We start from the raw sequence: 15,934 nt of genomic DNA, 5'->3' as shown, positions 1-15,934 counted from the left end.
AAATACCTAAGATTCATGTCACAGGGAAGAGTGTTTCAATTCGAGCGCTTTGCTTCGGACTTTCGACGGCCCCGCAAGTCTTCACGGGTATCCTAAGAATGTGGCTCATTGGCTACATTTAGAGGGGATCAGAATTTCGATGTATTTGGACGACTGGCCTAATACGAGCAAAGTCGAAGCAACAGTGTCCTGGAGGACCTTTCGATACTTAAAGATGACGCAGTCATTGGGACTCCTAGTCAACCTCGAGAAGTCCCAGTTGGATCCCCAGCAGAACATAGTTTATCTGGGGATACGGATGGATTCTCGGGGCTTTCTTTCTAGCGTCTCCGTCAACAGAGAGAAATTAGAACCGCTGCCTTACAAAAGTGTCGGGATTTCTAGGGAAAGAACATTGTTCCGCGAGGGAATGGATGAGTTTGCTGGGAACCATTTCCTCGTTGGAACAGTTCGTTTCCCTAGGGAGACTGCACCTAAGACCACTTCAGTATTATCTGAAGGAGAACTGGGATCAAAGTCTCAGGACCTCGAAGAGTCATTCAGGATAACGGTACAAGGTCAAACAAGATCTTCGGTGGTGGTTAGACCCGAAGAAACTCGGTCAAGGAATATCCTTGCATATAAAGAGCCCTCTCCGAGCGTTGTTTGCAGACGCATCGGACGTAGGGTGGGGAGCAACGTTGGATTCGCAAGAAGTGTCGGGAACCTGGGAAGGAGCTCAGGTGTCCTGGCACTAAACAAAAAGGAACTGAAAGCCATTCACCTAGCTTCTCTTGCACTTTCAAGAACAGTATTAGGATCGATCATTCAGGTCAATTCAGACAACACGACAGCCCTAGCATATATCAGGAAGCAAGGGGGAACTCATTCATTCTCCCTTTACGAGACAGCGAGGAGTTGTTGCTTTGGGCGCAAGAGAAGCAGATCTCTCTTCTAACGAGATTTATTCAGGGAGAGAGAAATGTTCGAGCGGATCTGCTAAGCAGAAGAGACCAAGTGCTCCCCACCGAATGGACTCTCCACCCTCAAGTGTGCGATCAGTGGGGGTTATGGGGAAGGCCGAACGTGGATTGTTCGCACCAACCTGGAACAAGAGGTTGGAGAATTATTGCTCCCCCATCGCGGATCCAAGAGCAATAGCGATAGACGGTCTCCTCATGGACTGGAAGGGAATAGACGGGTACGCTTTTCCCCCTTCAAACTGGTAGGGGAAGTAATAAGAAAGTTTGCCTCCTCAGAGGGAACGAAATTAACTTTGATCGCCCCCTTTTGGCCAGCCCTAGATTGGGTGACAGAGTTGCTGGAGTGGATAGTGGATCTTCCCAGATCGCTCCCACTAAGGAGCGATCTTCTCAAACAACCCCACTTCGACAGGTATCACAAAAACCTCCCCGCTCTAAGTCTGACTGCCTTCAGACTATCGAAGGACTCGTTAGAGCGAGGGGGTTTTCTCGCGAAGCTTCAAAAGCAATCGCAAGAGCCAGGAGACCATCCACATTACGGGTGTACCAGTCGAAGTGGGAAGTGTTTAGAAGATGGTGCAGGACGCATGAGCTATCCTCTTCCAGTACCTCTATAACCGACATTGCAATTTTCCTTCTTTTACCTGAGAAGAAAGTGTGGCCTAGCGGTATCTACGATCAAGGGGTATAGAAGTATGCTGGCCTCGGTGTTTAGGCATAGGGGTCTGGAGGTGTCGGACAATAAGGATCTACATGACCTTATTAGGTCTTTCGAGACCTCAAAAAGTCAGATTAATAAAAATCCCAGTTGGAACTTGGATATAGTGCTGCATTACTTGATGTCTGAAAGATTCGTACCTTCCAATAATTGTTCTTTTAGGGATTTGACGAGGAAATCTCTATTCCTGTTCGCCTTAGCCACGGCAAAAAGGGTGAGTGAACTTCAAGCGTTAGAGGGCAGAGTGGGGTTTAAGAAGGAGGCTGCAATTTGCTCTTTTAAGCCTCTCTTCTTAGCCAAGAACGAAAACCCATCAAAACCGTGGCCTAGAAGCTTCGAAGTGAAGGCACTCTCTTCTCTTACGGGGGAAGAAAAGGAAAAGACCCTTTGTCCAGTAAGAGCGCTAAAATTTTATCTACAAAGAAAGTCTCTTTTGGGAGGTACGCAGGAAAGTCTTTGGTGTTCGGTCAAAGATCCTACAAGACCAATATCGAAAAACGCCCTTACGTTTTTGTTCATAAAAGACGTTATTAAGGAAGTGCATCTAAATGTGGTGAAGAACAATTTAAACTCCTCAGGGTAAAAGCACACGAAGTGAGGGCCATAGCAACCTCAATGGCTTTTCATAAAACGTGGTCCCTTCAAAATCTAATTGAATCCACGTATGGAAGTGTAACTCAGTGTTCGCCTCTCACTATCTAAAGGATGTGAGAGTTACTTATGAGAAGTGCTTTTTTCACTGGGAGCATATGTGTCCGCAGATTTAGTGCTGGGAGGAGGAGCTGAGGTTAATCCTAATTAGTTAGGTTATGTAATTTTAACATTATGGTGTTTGGTTTTTATGGTTGACTGAAAGAGGGTATAGGAAGAACCCTTTTCAGTTCTTAGATTTAACATGGTTAGAGAGGTCAGGTGGTCGGGATTAACTTTTGGTCTCCTCGTTGTGCATTATGTAAAAGCCTAAAGCTCATTCATGTAAGAGGGCTAGCCCCCATTGATAAGATACAGGTCAGGCTCTGCCATGTAAGCGGGTAAGCCCCATTGTACGATCCATGCAGGTTCTGTCGCGTAAGCGGGTGCTAGCCCCCATTGACATGATCCAGAAGGGCTGTTCGGTCATAGGTGGTTTACCTCACTGAAGCTCTTGAGGCAGGCAGACTAAATGACAGTAATCATGAAGTCGTCAGCCCAAACAGGTAAGAACCAAGGATTGATATCCTACAACAATTGTTGTTTCCGTTATTAGAATTTTGTTTATATATATAGCTGTCTCTCGCCCTCCACCAAGGGTGTCAATCAGCTAAGTATATATCTGCCCGGGTAAGTCGCAATGTATAAAAAATGATATTGTTAAGATACAATAAAGTTTTATACATACTTACCTGGCAGATAATATACGATTAAGGGCCCACCCAGCCTCCCTCAGGAGACAGGTGTAAGAGAAAATCTGGCTCAGAAAACGGGAATGGTTGGGATTCCGCCACCCAGCGGCGGGAATGGTAGATCACCTGACCTACCGGTAGCGTGTGCCGCGAGTTTTGAATTCTGTCGGGACGACGGAGTCTATAGCTAAGTATATATCTGCCAGGTAAGTATGTATAAAACTTTATTGTATCTTAACAATATCATTTTATTACCTACAACATATGTTGTTTCCTGTCTATTTCAGTAGATTAGCTGTCTCTTACCCTCCGCCAAAGGTGCCAATCAGCTAAGTATATATCTGACAGGTAAGTTGAATGCATAAAAATGTTATTGTCATGATACAATAAAGTTTTATGCATACTTACCTGGCAGATATATACGGTGTATGGCCCACCCGACCTCCCCTCAGGAGACAGGTGGAAGAGAAAATCTGTCTTAGAAAACGGGAATGATTCCTATTCCCGCCACCAGCGGCGGGGCGGTAGATCACCTAACCTACCTGTAGTGTGTGCCGCGAAATTCGAATTTCTATCGGGGACGACGGAGTCTATAGCTAAGTATATATCTGCCAGGTAAGTATGCGTAAAACTTTATTGTATCATGACAATAACATTTTCATACAGTAAAATCGCCTTGAATATGCTGGTGCTATCAGATTTTAGATGTGTGTAATATGATGAGAAAATGAAGAATATCTTGCATCCTTACTTGACTCGGCCTGAAGGGAAGTAAATATTTCTTAATTCTTTGTTGTTTATTACTTCACTGAGATTATTATCTCTTATCACTCAAATAAGTCTGATATCTCTTTTGTTTGCAAATATATTCTTATAATAAAATTAGAAACAATTTTCTGAAACAACCTGATTAAAGCTTAGGCCGAGTTGAAGAGTTCAAAGTCTGTCCACAGAGTTCAACTTCTCTGCTGGACTGAATTCCCCGAGGCCCGCTTAGATCTGAGCTAACGATACCAGATGCAATCATCTGATTGTTATTACAGTGGACCCCCCGTATTCGCGTTCTCCAGATTCGCGGACTCACACATTCGGGGATTTCTCTCGGGAACGTTTCCCACCATTATGCGCGGAAAATTCGCACATTCGCGGTATTTTTCTATGATAAATATCCACAAATTCATGGTTTTTTTATGAATTTCATCATAAAATGCACTTTTTGTGATAAAACTATTAAAAAAACCAAGTATGAACATTTTTAGTGGGTTTTTCTTGTGTTTTAACTAACAAAATAGGCTGTTTTTAGCATTTTATAGGGGTTCCAAACATTCGCGGGTTCTAACTATTCACGGGGGGCCTGGTACGCATCCCCCGCGAATACGGGGGGACCACTGTATTTTTTTCCTTATCAGATATATCTAGACATACTATATGATATTGGACTGAAAATGTTTGACAGTCATTATGGGAATTCTGTGTATTTATTTACAGAAAATGTAATGATATGAAATGGTAAATATTGCCGAAACTGCAACCTCTTATATCGCTAATTGGCAACTCACACCTCTTGCTGATGACAAACGCAGTGACGTCTTGCTGATCACATTCTCTCGGCAATACCTTCAAACTTGAATCAACATAATAAGACATATTCTTCATTTTCTCTTCACATATTACTTGCATCTAAAATCTAAAAGCACAAGTGTATTTAGGGTAAATTTGTTGTATGAAAACAAGTTATATTTGATCTTGATTGCATTAATGGTGCAAAATCCGATGATAAATAAAAACAGGTACGTATAAATAATTAAATATTTCTCTCTTCTCTTTTATTCTTTCTAATTCCTGTGTTTTATCTTATTGATTTCAGGAAAAGATGACTTAGTTGTGCAATTAATACTGAATCCTATGGTATGACCAAAACAAGCGTGAAATGATTGAAGAAATGTTAACATATTGCTAGTTTTCTAAGCCACAGAAAAAAATGAGACTCACTGAGTGAGCAGCCTACCTCCCTGTACCAGCCAATCAGAGGCTGCCAAACAAATGTCTCTTAGGCACAAGGATCTACCTTAAGTGAATTGACAATAGTTGTTAGTGACAATTGCTAATAAGCAACAGAGGCAAGGATATGCCATTGCAATGTTGTGCCATGTCAATGGCATTGTTGTGCCATGTCAATTTTATTTGTTGTGCCATGTCTCCCCTCCTCCCCACGCACATACGTTCATTAGATCTGGGGAATGGAAGGCAGATATCTGCTAATAACTCAGTATTTAGCTTTTATATATCCCCTAAAGCCAAAACCTCCAGTGCAAGGTAAAAATGTATATAAAATATTGTGAATTGTTTCTTTTCACTTTTTGTCTTACACATGATGATAGCCTGTTACTGTAGTGTCATGTCAGAATACAGTATTCACACATAGTACCTCTTTAACTCTATTTCTGCTACCTAACTAGTTTACAGTAGTCTGAGTTATGGAGCCTTGTATCTTTGCCAAGGTTAATGTACGTAGATTCACTTTGTGCAGCTAAGGAAAATTTAACAAGAGAAGTATTACTGTATACATATAAATAGTATATATAAATGAATACAGTAAGTCATGTGTTTTGCTCACTGTCTCCCTCATATACATCTACAGCAAGTGTCTTGCGATGTTACTTCAGTTTTGTATATTATGATGTATGAACATATGTTAATGAATGTAATAAAAATTATTTTGATATAATGCATCAGTCAGTCATTGAAATAAGTGTGGTTGGATTGCAAATGGCCATTGAGCATTTCATTAGAATCTTGAGTTAACAGTTAAAACCTTATTGTTTTTTTTATTTCTCAGGAGCTGGGTGTGCCAAAATGTGAAGTTCTTCACATAGCCATTGTTTGTGCTGGCTATAATTCTTCAAGGTCAGTTGTAACATTGTTGAAATCACTGTTGTTTTATCGACGTAATCCTCTGCACTTCCACATCATATCAGATGCCAAAGCTCAAGTTGTGCTTCATACACTCTTCTCATCTTGGAATATTCCTCATGGTAAGATTTTTGTATAATTTTGAATATACTAGTTTTGTTTCAGAAATTTGCCATCATTGAATATGTTGTATATGATAAATTATCATTATTGTACACAATTAATCAATCACATATTAAGTTTATTTTCATACATTCAACTTACCTGTCAGATATATACATAGCTATCGACTCCGTCGTCCCCGACAGAAATTCAAATTTCGCGGCACTCGCTACAGGTAGGTCAGGTGATCTACCGCCCTGCTCTGGGTAGCAGGACTAGGAACTATTCCCGTTTTCTAATCAGATTCTCTCTGTCGCCGGTAGTATCAACATTGTTGTTACTTCCTCCTGACTGGAATTCTTTTTTCACAACGCTTTTGATCATCTTTCGACTGATTTTTGGTGACGTACTTGGATCGTTGTTTGGCATTCGCTATCGTGGACTGGTTTTTGGACTTCGCTTTGGATTTTCGTGAATATGTCTGATTCTAGTGTTAGCTTCAGAGTGTGTGTGAATGAAGGCTGTAAGGTGAGGATTCCGAAAGCTTCGGTAGATCCTCACACTACATGCAGTGGTTGTAGAAAGGTTGAATGCTCAATTGAGAATACGTGTAACGAGTGTGAGAGATTGAGTGCGCAAGAATGGAAGAATCTGACTTCTTACTTGAAGAAGTTAGAGAAAGATAGAGAGAGGAAGGCGGCTTACAAAAGCCGGAAAATGTCTAGTAGTTCTGTAGCTTCTTCTTCTTCTCTTAATTATGCCCATTCTGTTTCAGCCCGTTCACAAGTTTATCCCTCTGATTCCGCCTCAGAAATAGCGGAACTCAGGGCTTCCCTTCAAAAAATGCAAGAGAAAATGGAAGCATTGGAAGGTAAGAGAAGTGAATGTGGTTTCTCGAGTGATGTTAGTGTCCCCAGTGTAGTGGAGGGGGCGTCTGGTCGTCCCTGCGACGCTCCCAGGCCTAGACCTCTTCCAAGCTCCCTGGCCCAGAGGAGAAGGAAAGTCGAAAGCCTTACGGGGGTCGTGGGGAATCCCCAACGATCAGGCGTCCCTTCGGCAGAATCGTATACATCTCAGACTGCCAGGGACAGCTATAGAAAAAGCGTCCTTCGTGAGTGCTTTTCATCTTCTAGTTCGCCTTCTCCGAGAAGAGGATGGAAGGAATCGAAGCTTTCACGTCCGCTAAAAAGGAACTGGAAAGAACCTGAGCTGAATTCTAGCCCCGAGCGCTTCTCTGAAGAGGAGGCGCCTTCGGTAATCAAGAAAGCTAGAAAGGATTTAGATCCTTGGAAGGGAAAAGACTCTCGAGCGCCTTCCAGATCTCCTTCTCCTGATTCGAATGAGCCTTCGACCAGGAAAATTTTGATGAATGTACAGGAGCAAATAGCGTCTTTGGTAGGAGTACTTTCTAAAGAGCCTACTCGTAAAAAGGATGACAGGCTTCCGATTAAGAGATCCAAATACCGATCTCCTGTCGGGCGCGACGAACCCTCCAGGGGAGTTGTCGCACAAGCGGCCATCTCTGGGGGGAGCGGTGCGTTAGGCAGGCGAGATGTGGGAAAGGAAGTAACTCCTACCAAGCGTCAGGCGCCAACTAGGAGCCAGGCGCCAAGTAGGCGCAAAGAGCCTGACTTTACTGTAGATCGTTCTAGGCCCAGATCTTCATCCAAGCAACAAGAGCCAACTGGAGAAGAGAGAACTCCTGATAGGAGTATAGCGCCCGCTAAGCGCAATATTCTTGCTATTCGAAAGGCGCATTCCATGAGCGATACTCCTACCAAGCCTCAGGAGTATTCGGAACTAGATGCGCCTTCCGTAGGTCAGGAGTATTCGGGAAGAGATACTCCTGCCAAGCGCCTTGATTACTCTGGCCTCGATACTCCTCCCAGGCGCCAGAGTATTCTGGACTTTTTACTCCTACCAGGCGCCAAGGAGTATTCGAAGCGCGATGCGCCTACCAAGCGCCAGGAGTATTCTGACCTTAATACTCCTAACAGGCGCCAGGAGTATTTGGAGCGAGATGCGCCTTCCAGACGGCAGGAGTATTCGAAGAGTGTAACGACTGTCAGGCGCCAGGAGTATTCCAAACAGGATACTCCTACCAGGCCTCAGGAGTATTCTCAGCGAGATACTCCTGCTAAACGCCAGGCACATTCTCCTCGTGAAGAGCTTGACATCCGACAGGAGTCTAACAGGCGCAGAGCAGTGATACGTGACTCGCCTAATGATAAACGTAAGGAGAGAGTTACTCCTAGCCCATCTCCTTATAGAAGTGCTTCTTCTTCGGAAAGGAAGAAATCAAGAGAGGAGACAGAGAGGGAAGGGAGCCTTCTCCTTCCGATCCTATTAATTTAGATGACTCGGAGGACGAAGTTCCTAACAGAGAAGGGCTTTCGAATTACAAGTTCTTTCTGCTCTTCTCTTAGAAGAATATGGAGATGCATTGACTCCAGCCGCCTCCTTCTCCTCGCTCTCTATTTTCAAGTACGAAGGCACACAAGTCTTCGTCTTTCCTGAAAATGAAGCCGGCCATATCCATGAAAAGGGCCTTACAATCTCTGGACTCCTGGATCAAGACTAAGAAGGAGTTAGGAAGGACGATCTTTTGCATGCCTCCCGCTAAACTAAGGGGCAGGAGAGGCATATGGTATGAAACGGGAGAAAACATGGATTGTCTCTGCCCGTTTCAGCTGAATCGGACTTCTCCAGTCTCGTAGACTCGTTGAGGAGACATGCCTTAAACATTCAGCGAAAGCAACAGGGGTGTCTTTCGGAAATGGACCATCTCCTCAAGGGACTTTTTCATACCTTAGAAGTAGTTTAACTTCCTAGATTGGTCCCTTGGGGTCATTGCTAAGAAGTCCCATGAAAAAGAACAACTAAGCCCTGAAACCTTGCATAGCATCCTTACATGCATAGATAAGGCGGTTCAAGATGGATCGGCGGAAGTGTGCTCCCTCTTTGGTGCGGGAATACTAAAAAAGAGAGCGGTTCATAGTGCCTTTCTCACTAAGGCCGTCTCGCCTTCGCAGAGATCCGCTTTGCTGTATGCGCCTCTCTCTGATCATTTGTTTATTTATTCCCCTTCGCAGTTTGGTGAGAGACATTGCCCATTCGCTAACTGAGAAAGCCACTCAGGATCTTTTAAGGCAATCCTCAAGGAGAATAGACCTGTGGCTAGTGAGGAAAAGAAAGCCTCTAAACCAACTCAACAACAGCAGCCCTTTCGAGGAGGCTCTCAGGCTAGATCCATCGTCAGAAGGAAATCAACTGAAAAAAAGGGGAAGATCTGCCTTCCGTCCCTTTAAGAAGGGAAAATGAGAAATCTTTCCTCCAGACACCTGTAGAGCCAGGTTACAATTCTTTGCGGGAGCATGGGAAAACATAGGATCCGATCCTTGGTCAATGTCAGTAATCAAGAAGGGTTATTATATCCCATTCAAGGACAGACCCCCCTTGACAACGTCACCGAGGGAACTGTCAGCCAGATACAAGGACCCTGTTCTGATGGATACTCTTCGTCAAATGGTGAAGCAGATGTGGGACAAAAGAGCAATAGAGCTGGTACTGGATCAAAGCTCCCCGGGGTTTTACAATCGCTTGTTTCTCGTAGCGAAAGCCTCGGGGGGATGGAGACGGTACTGGATGTAAGTTCGCTGAACAAATTCGTACAACAACAGAAGTTCAGCATGGAAACGTCTGCCTCAGTACTTGCAGCTCTCCGTCAAGGAGATTGGATGGCGTCTCTAGATCTTCAAGACGCATATTTCCACGTCCCGATTTCCACCATTCGTCGAGGAAGTACCTTCGTTTCATGATCGAGGGAAGGATCTATCAGTTCAGGGCCTGTGTTTCGGCCTGTCTACGGCTCCCCAAGTCTTCACAGACTTGATGAAAAATGTGTCAAAACACCTTCACATGAAAGGGATAAACGTCTCCCTATACCTTGGACGACTGGCTCATCAGGGCCAGGTCTCAAAAGGCCGTGGTCCTGGAGGACCTGTCAACAATCCTGGAATTGACAAAGACATTAGGATTAATCGTGAACCTCGAGAAATCCCAGATGGTCCCCAGCCAGAACGTAGTCTATCTGGGGATTCAGATGGATTCTCGGGGTTTTCGAGTATTTCCTTCTCAAGAGAGAGTAAGGAAAGGCTGTGCCACAGTATTGAACTTCTTAGAGAAAGAGCGTACTTCAGCGAGGGAATGGTTGAGCCTTCTGGGGACCCTTTCCTCGCTCGAAACAGTTCTTTCTCTAGGAAGACTGCATCACCGTCCGCTTCAGTACTTCCTGAGAAGCAGTTGGAGTTGGAAGACAGGACAGCTCTCGGACACGTTTCCAATCTCATTAAAAGTAAAGGAACAATTAAGGTGGTGGTTGACCCCCTTGGAAGAAAACAGAGGAGATCCTTAGAAGTTCGGAACCCAAACCTGACATTGTTCTCAGACGCGTCGGAGACAGGTTGGGGTGCGACTCTAGGGTCCGAAGAAGTGTCAGGCACCTGGTCGGAAGAGCAGGTGTCATGGCACATAAATTGCAAGGAGCTCTTTGCGATTCACCTCGCGTTAAGGAGCTTCGAGCAGATAGTCAGAGACAAAGTAATCAGATAAACTCAGACAATACGACCGCTCTGGCTTATGTCAAGAAACAACGGAGGAACTCACTCTTTCGCCCTATACGACTGGCAAGAGATCTGCTGATTTGGGCAAATCAAAGGAATGTGGTTCTTCTAACGAGATTTGTTCAAGGGGAAAGGAACGTGAGAGCGGACAGACTGAGCAGGAGGTTCCAGGTCCTTCCTACAGAATGGACCCTCCACTCGGAAGTCTGTCAGAACCCTTTTGGTATCTTTGGGGGAAACCGCAGATAGATCTATTCGCCACGTTTCTCTCCAAAAGGATAAACACATTTTGCGCCCTGGTAGAGGATCCCAGGGCTTATGCAATAGACGCCTTTCTCCTGGACTGGTCAGGGCTAGACTGTGTACGCTTTTCCCCCATTCAAGATTCTGGGGGAAGTAGTCAGAAAGTTTGTGGCCTCGAGGGAACCAGAATGACTCTGATAGCCCCATATTGGCCATCCCGAATTTGGTTCACGGAGGTGATGGAGTGGACAGTGGACTTCCCCAGATCTCTTCCAAACAGGATAGATCTGCTCAAACAACCCCACTTCGAGAGGTACCATCAAAATCTACCCGCTCTTGCTCTGACTGCCTTTCGACTATCGAAAGATTGGTCAGAGCGAGAGGGTTTTTTCCTCGCAAGGCGGCAAGCGCAATTGCTAGAGCCCGCAGATCATCTACTAGGCGAGTGTACCAATCGAAGTGTGGGGAAGTTTTCAGAAACTGGTGCAGGTCGAAGAAGCTGTCCTCTTCCAATACCTCTGTAACCGAAATTGCGGATTTCCTTCTTTTCCTGAGGAAAAGTCACATCTCTCTGTAACCAACAATTAAAGGATACAGAAGTATGCTTTTTGTCAGTCTTTAGAAACAGGGGCTTAGACTTGACGAATAATAAGGATTTGCACGATCTCATCCGCTCATTTGAAACGTCAAGTCAGTAGAGCCTAGGATTCCGAGCTGGAACTTAGATGTGGTTTCTGAAATTTCTATCCTCGGAAAAGTTCGAACCACCTCATACTGCTTCATTCCGGGATATCACTAGAAAGTGTATATTTCTTCTATCTCTGGCTACGGCTAAAAGGGTTAGCGAGTTGCACGCCCTTGAGTCACGAGTTGGTTTCAAAGAAGATTCTGCGATTTGTTCATTCCAGACTCTTTTTCTTGCCAAAAACGAACCCTTCGAATCCCTGGCCTAGGAGTTTCGAGGTAAAAGGACTTACTAGCCTAGTACCTAGGTAGCAGAGAAATAGAAAGATCACTTTGTCCAGTTAGAGCACTGAAATTCTATCTGGACAGAAAGAAGCGGTTGGGAGGCTCACAACATGGTCTATGGTGCTCGGTGAAAGACCCCAAGAGACCTATGTCTAAAAATGCTTTGGCCTTCCTTGTTAGAAGTGTAATTACGAAGCTCATAAGAACTGCCCAGATGACTCTTTTAATCTATTTAAGAGTAAGAGCTCATGAGGTAAGGGCAATCGCGACATCAATTGCGTTCCAGAGAAATATGTCACTTAAAATATTTTGGACGCAACCTATTGGAGATGCAACTCAGTTTTTTGCATCTCATTATCTAAAAGATGTGCGAGTAACATATGAGAAATGTTTTTCTTTAGGTCCGTTTGTGTCAGCACAGACGGTTCTGGGTAAAGGAGAGAGCACCGATCCTTAAATTTGTGTACGTAACCCTCTTGTCGGATGTGTTCTCGTGTTTCCTGTGCATGGGAGTGTCAGATGTCGCACTGGCGGCCTTCACTTCGCTTCATTAGGAAATCGAGTGACAGCTGACTATTAGAGGGGTACAAAATTTTTATTTTTGATTTTGTATGTATGAGTTTCGAGTTTGTGGTTGTTTGCTAAGAGTTTGGGATGACTCTTAGCAATCTTAGAACTAACACGGGTTAGGATCGGGTGATCGGGATCGGTTGTGTGCTCCTTAAAGAAGGCGTGTTGTCATATAAGCGGATTAGCACCCCTTGACAAACGCCAGTTAGGCTCTGCCGAGTAAGTGGATAAGACCCCATCGACAGACCAGCAAGAACTCTTGGCCACAGATCACTATCTCGCTAAGGCTCTTGAGATGAAGCAGACTCCTGGGCAGTAGCCACGAAGTCTTCCATCTAATAAGGTAGGAACTAAGGTTTATTTATACCTACAACATATGTTGTTTACCTGTCTAGTCAGTTAGTTAGCTGTCTCTTGCCCTCCACCAAAGGGTGTCAATCAGCTATGTATATATCTGACAGGTAAGTTGAATGTATGAAAATGATATTGTTATGATACAATAAAGTTTCATACATACTTACCTGGCAGATATATACGATTGAAGACCCACCCAGCCTCCCCGCAGGAGACAGGTGGAAGAGAGAATCTGATTAGAAAACGGGAATAGTTCCTAGTCCTGCTACCCAGAGCAGGGCGGTAGATCACCTGACCTACCTGTAGCGAGTGCCGCGAAATTTGAATTTCTGTCGGGGACGACGGAGTCGATAGCTATGTATATATCTGCCAGGTAAGTATGTATGAAACTTTATTGTATCATAACAATATCATTTTTACTAATTCAAGACAATTCACTTTTCAACTAGTATACTTATCTATAAAGACAAGTAAAGGGATTTTGACAAAGAAAAAATCTATTTCTGGGGGAAGACCTGTGTCGCCCAGTGAAAAATCCCTGTAGCTCATTTTTCAAGTATAAATAAACTCTAGATATACTAGAGAAAAAGCTAGCATGGTATGCTGAAGTTACTACCCTCAGCGCAATCACCCCGAAGGGTGTCGGTATAAGTAAAGGGGCGTTGTGGAAACCACAATACACAGGGCCTTCGCCGCTGAGAAGATTCCTTCCCAAAATCCCCTTCCGCGGTGGGAGCTGCCGCAACAAAACCCACCCCCAACTCCTCTCGCCACTACTACTAATACCCATGCGCTCTTCTTCTCATTCCTGGAGTAGTCCTTTTTTGCTTGGATTAACCAGGGTAGGGAATGTAAAAACAAAGGGTTGGGTTCACTGGGCGACACAGGTCTTCCCCCAGAAATAGATTTTTCCTTTGTCAAAATCCCTTTTCTGTGTTCGACCTGTGTCGGCCGGTGAAAACATAACAGAGAATTATATCCAAGCTTAACAGATATGTTCCCAAAAGAAAAGGTGGGGGTTAATAAAACCCAAAAGTAAGATTAAATAGAATTATTTACTACTAAAGTTGTATAAAAATAGAATTACTTATGAACTAGTTAAACCTTAAACTACTTAAACTATAATTAGCCCTTAGCCTACTTAAAACTAACATCATAGTATAACATGAAATTATAATAAGCTTGTGAATTTAAATACACTTTAATTCAATTAGGACACAATTGGTATGGCCAATAAGGCACTATCAAATAACTATTTACACTATATACAAGCTCCGGTGGCGGGATGGACAAATCTAACCTGGCCCAGAGAAGAGGATGGTGGGGAGTACGAGCGAATCATGTAGGTAGGAGAGAGTGAAAGGGAAAGAATAACAGAAGTGAAAGGTAGGATGTCAGCCCTGTTCTTCGGGGAGGACTATGCTTCCTGCTGCCACAGTTGGGAATTTAAAGGGCCTGTAGGTTTTCAAATAGTGGCGTTTAAAAACTGCTGGAGATTTCCAACCCGTATACGTACTTCTTCAGGTCCTCAAAGTTCATGTTTTGAAAGTAATTAATGGATGTGGCAACTGCCCGGATGTCATGGACATGTGGGACTGAGTCCGGATTTGCTTGTTTAATGAAGTAAAGAATTTGTTGCCTGATGCCTTTTAAGGTGATTGTACCACCTTTCTCTCTAACAAACAGAGGGCCTGAAGTTATTTGAGAAGTCCTGGTGAGGAATGTTTTAAGGGTATGGACAGTACATAAAGAACTATCTTCCACAAGAGGAAGGATCTTCCAAAGAGTCCACCTATTTTGCGGGTCCTCGTTTTTGGCTAAAAACTGCCTGTCCGGTGAAAGAAGGACTTCACCTGACGGGAGGAACTCGACATGGCCTGGGTTTCTGGAGAGAGCTGATAGTTCAGATATTCTAGCTCCTGATGCCAGTACTACTAGAAACAATGTGTTCCTCAATAGAGTTGAGAAGGAGCATGAATCATTATTTGAGTCTGAAGCCAGTTTAAGTACGTCATTTAAGAACCAAGAAACCGACTGAGGGCGGTCTATTGGTTTCAAACGGGCGCATGCTTTTGGGATAGAAGAAAAGTAAGCGTCTGAAAGATTAATATTAAAGCCTATTTGGAAGATTTTCCTTAGGGCTGATTTCACTGTGGCAATAGTACTGGCAGCTAGACCCTTCTCAAACAATGACCTGAAGAAGGAGATTGCCAAATTTGTGGTCATTTTGTGAATGTTTGAATCCTTTAGAAACTTGGCCAGTTTCTTCACTGCTGAATCATATTGTCTAATTGTGGGCTTTTATCAGATTCTATAAATAGAATGTTCAGAGGATCTATACTTGCATCTTTCTGAGCTGCAAATTTCATGAAGTCCATAAAGTTAGGGCATTCAGAATTCTTGAGGAAGCTGACACAGTCTAAGTTTGTACTACTTGCGTCAGCTCCGGGGCCGGTATCAGCTAGATTGAGTTTCAATTCTATGAGAAGTGGAAACCAGTTGCTCTTCGGCCAGTTGGGAGCTATCAGAGCTATTTTCCCTTTGAAGGATCTTAGCTTGTGTAGCACTTTTAATAGAAGGTTCACTGGCGGAAAGAGATAAATCCTCTGCCAGTTGTTCCAATCTAGGGACATTGCATCGGTTGCGAAAGCTCGACTGTCCAGGTTGGGAGCCACATAACAAGGTAGTTTGTGATTGACTTCCGTGGCAAATAGGTCCACTTGGAGGTCCAGAATCTGATTTGCAATCCAATTGAGACCATTCTGATTCCAGAGGAGTTGTCCTGGATAGGGAGTCCGCTGTCACATTCCTCACTCCGGCTAGATGAACTGCTGACAGATGCCATTGATTCCTTTCCGCCAACAAGAATTAACACATGGTTCAATTTGTTGGACCTGGAGCCTCTCCTGTTTATGCAGTGTACCACTATGAGACTGTCCGAAACTATCCTTGTGTGAATCTTTTTGGCCGGAGACGGGCGTTTCAGGGTCAAGAAGACTGCCACAGCCTCCAGGGTATTGATATGGAACTGGCGGAATGTCTCTGACCATGTTCCTTGAACTTTTTTGTGTGTCAAGTACCCTCCCCAACCGCTCAGAG

General features: G+C 44.0%; 2 protein-coding genes across 2 annotated transcripts in view; one reads left to right on the top strand and one right to left on the bottom strand.

The window, feature by feature from the left end:
* Positions 1 to 6,114, top strand: part of LOC135211372 (xylosyl- and glucuronyltransferase LARGE1-like) — a 38,312-nt gene extending 32,198 nt beyond the window's left edge. Inside the window, exon 3 of the mRNA XM_064244685.1 lies at positions 5,902 to 6,114. Coding sequence (XP_064100755.1) covers positions 5,902 to 6,114 — 213 coding nt within the window. The remainder of the gene's footprint in view (positions 1 to 5,901) is intronic.
* LOC135210934 (intraflagellar transport protein 81 homolog) overlaps positions 1 to 15,934 on the bottom strand; it is a gene marked incomplete in the record, with an annotated part of 587,949 nt that overhangs the window by 410,870 nt on the left and 161,145 nt on the right.

Source organism: Macrobrachium nipponense, chromosome 4, assembly GCF_015104395.2.
Source record: "Macrobrachium nipponense isolate FS-2020 chromosome 4, ASM1510439v2, whole genome shotgun sequence".
Taxonomy (NCBI): Eukaryota; Metazoa; Arthropoda; class Malacostraca; order Decapoda; family Palaemonidae; genus Macrobrachium; species Macrobrachium nipponense.
This window is presented reverse-complemented; position numbering and strand designations above follow the sequence as displayed.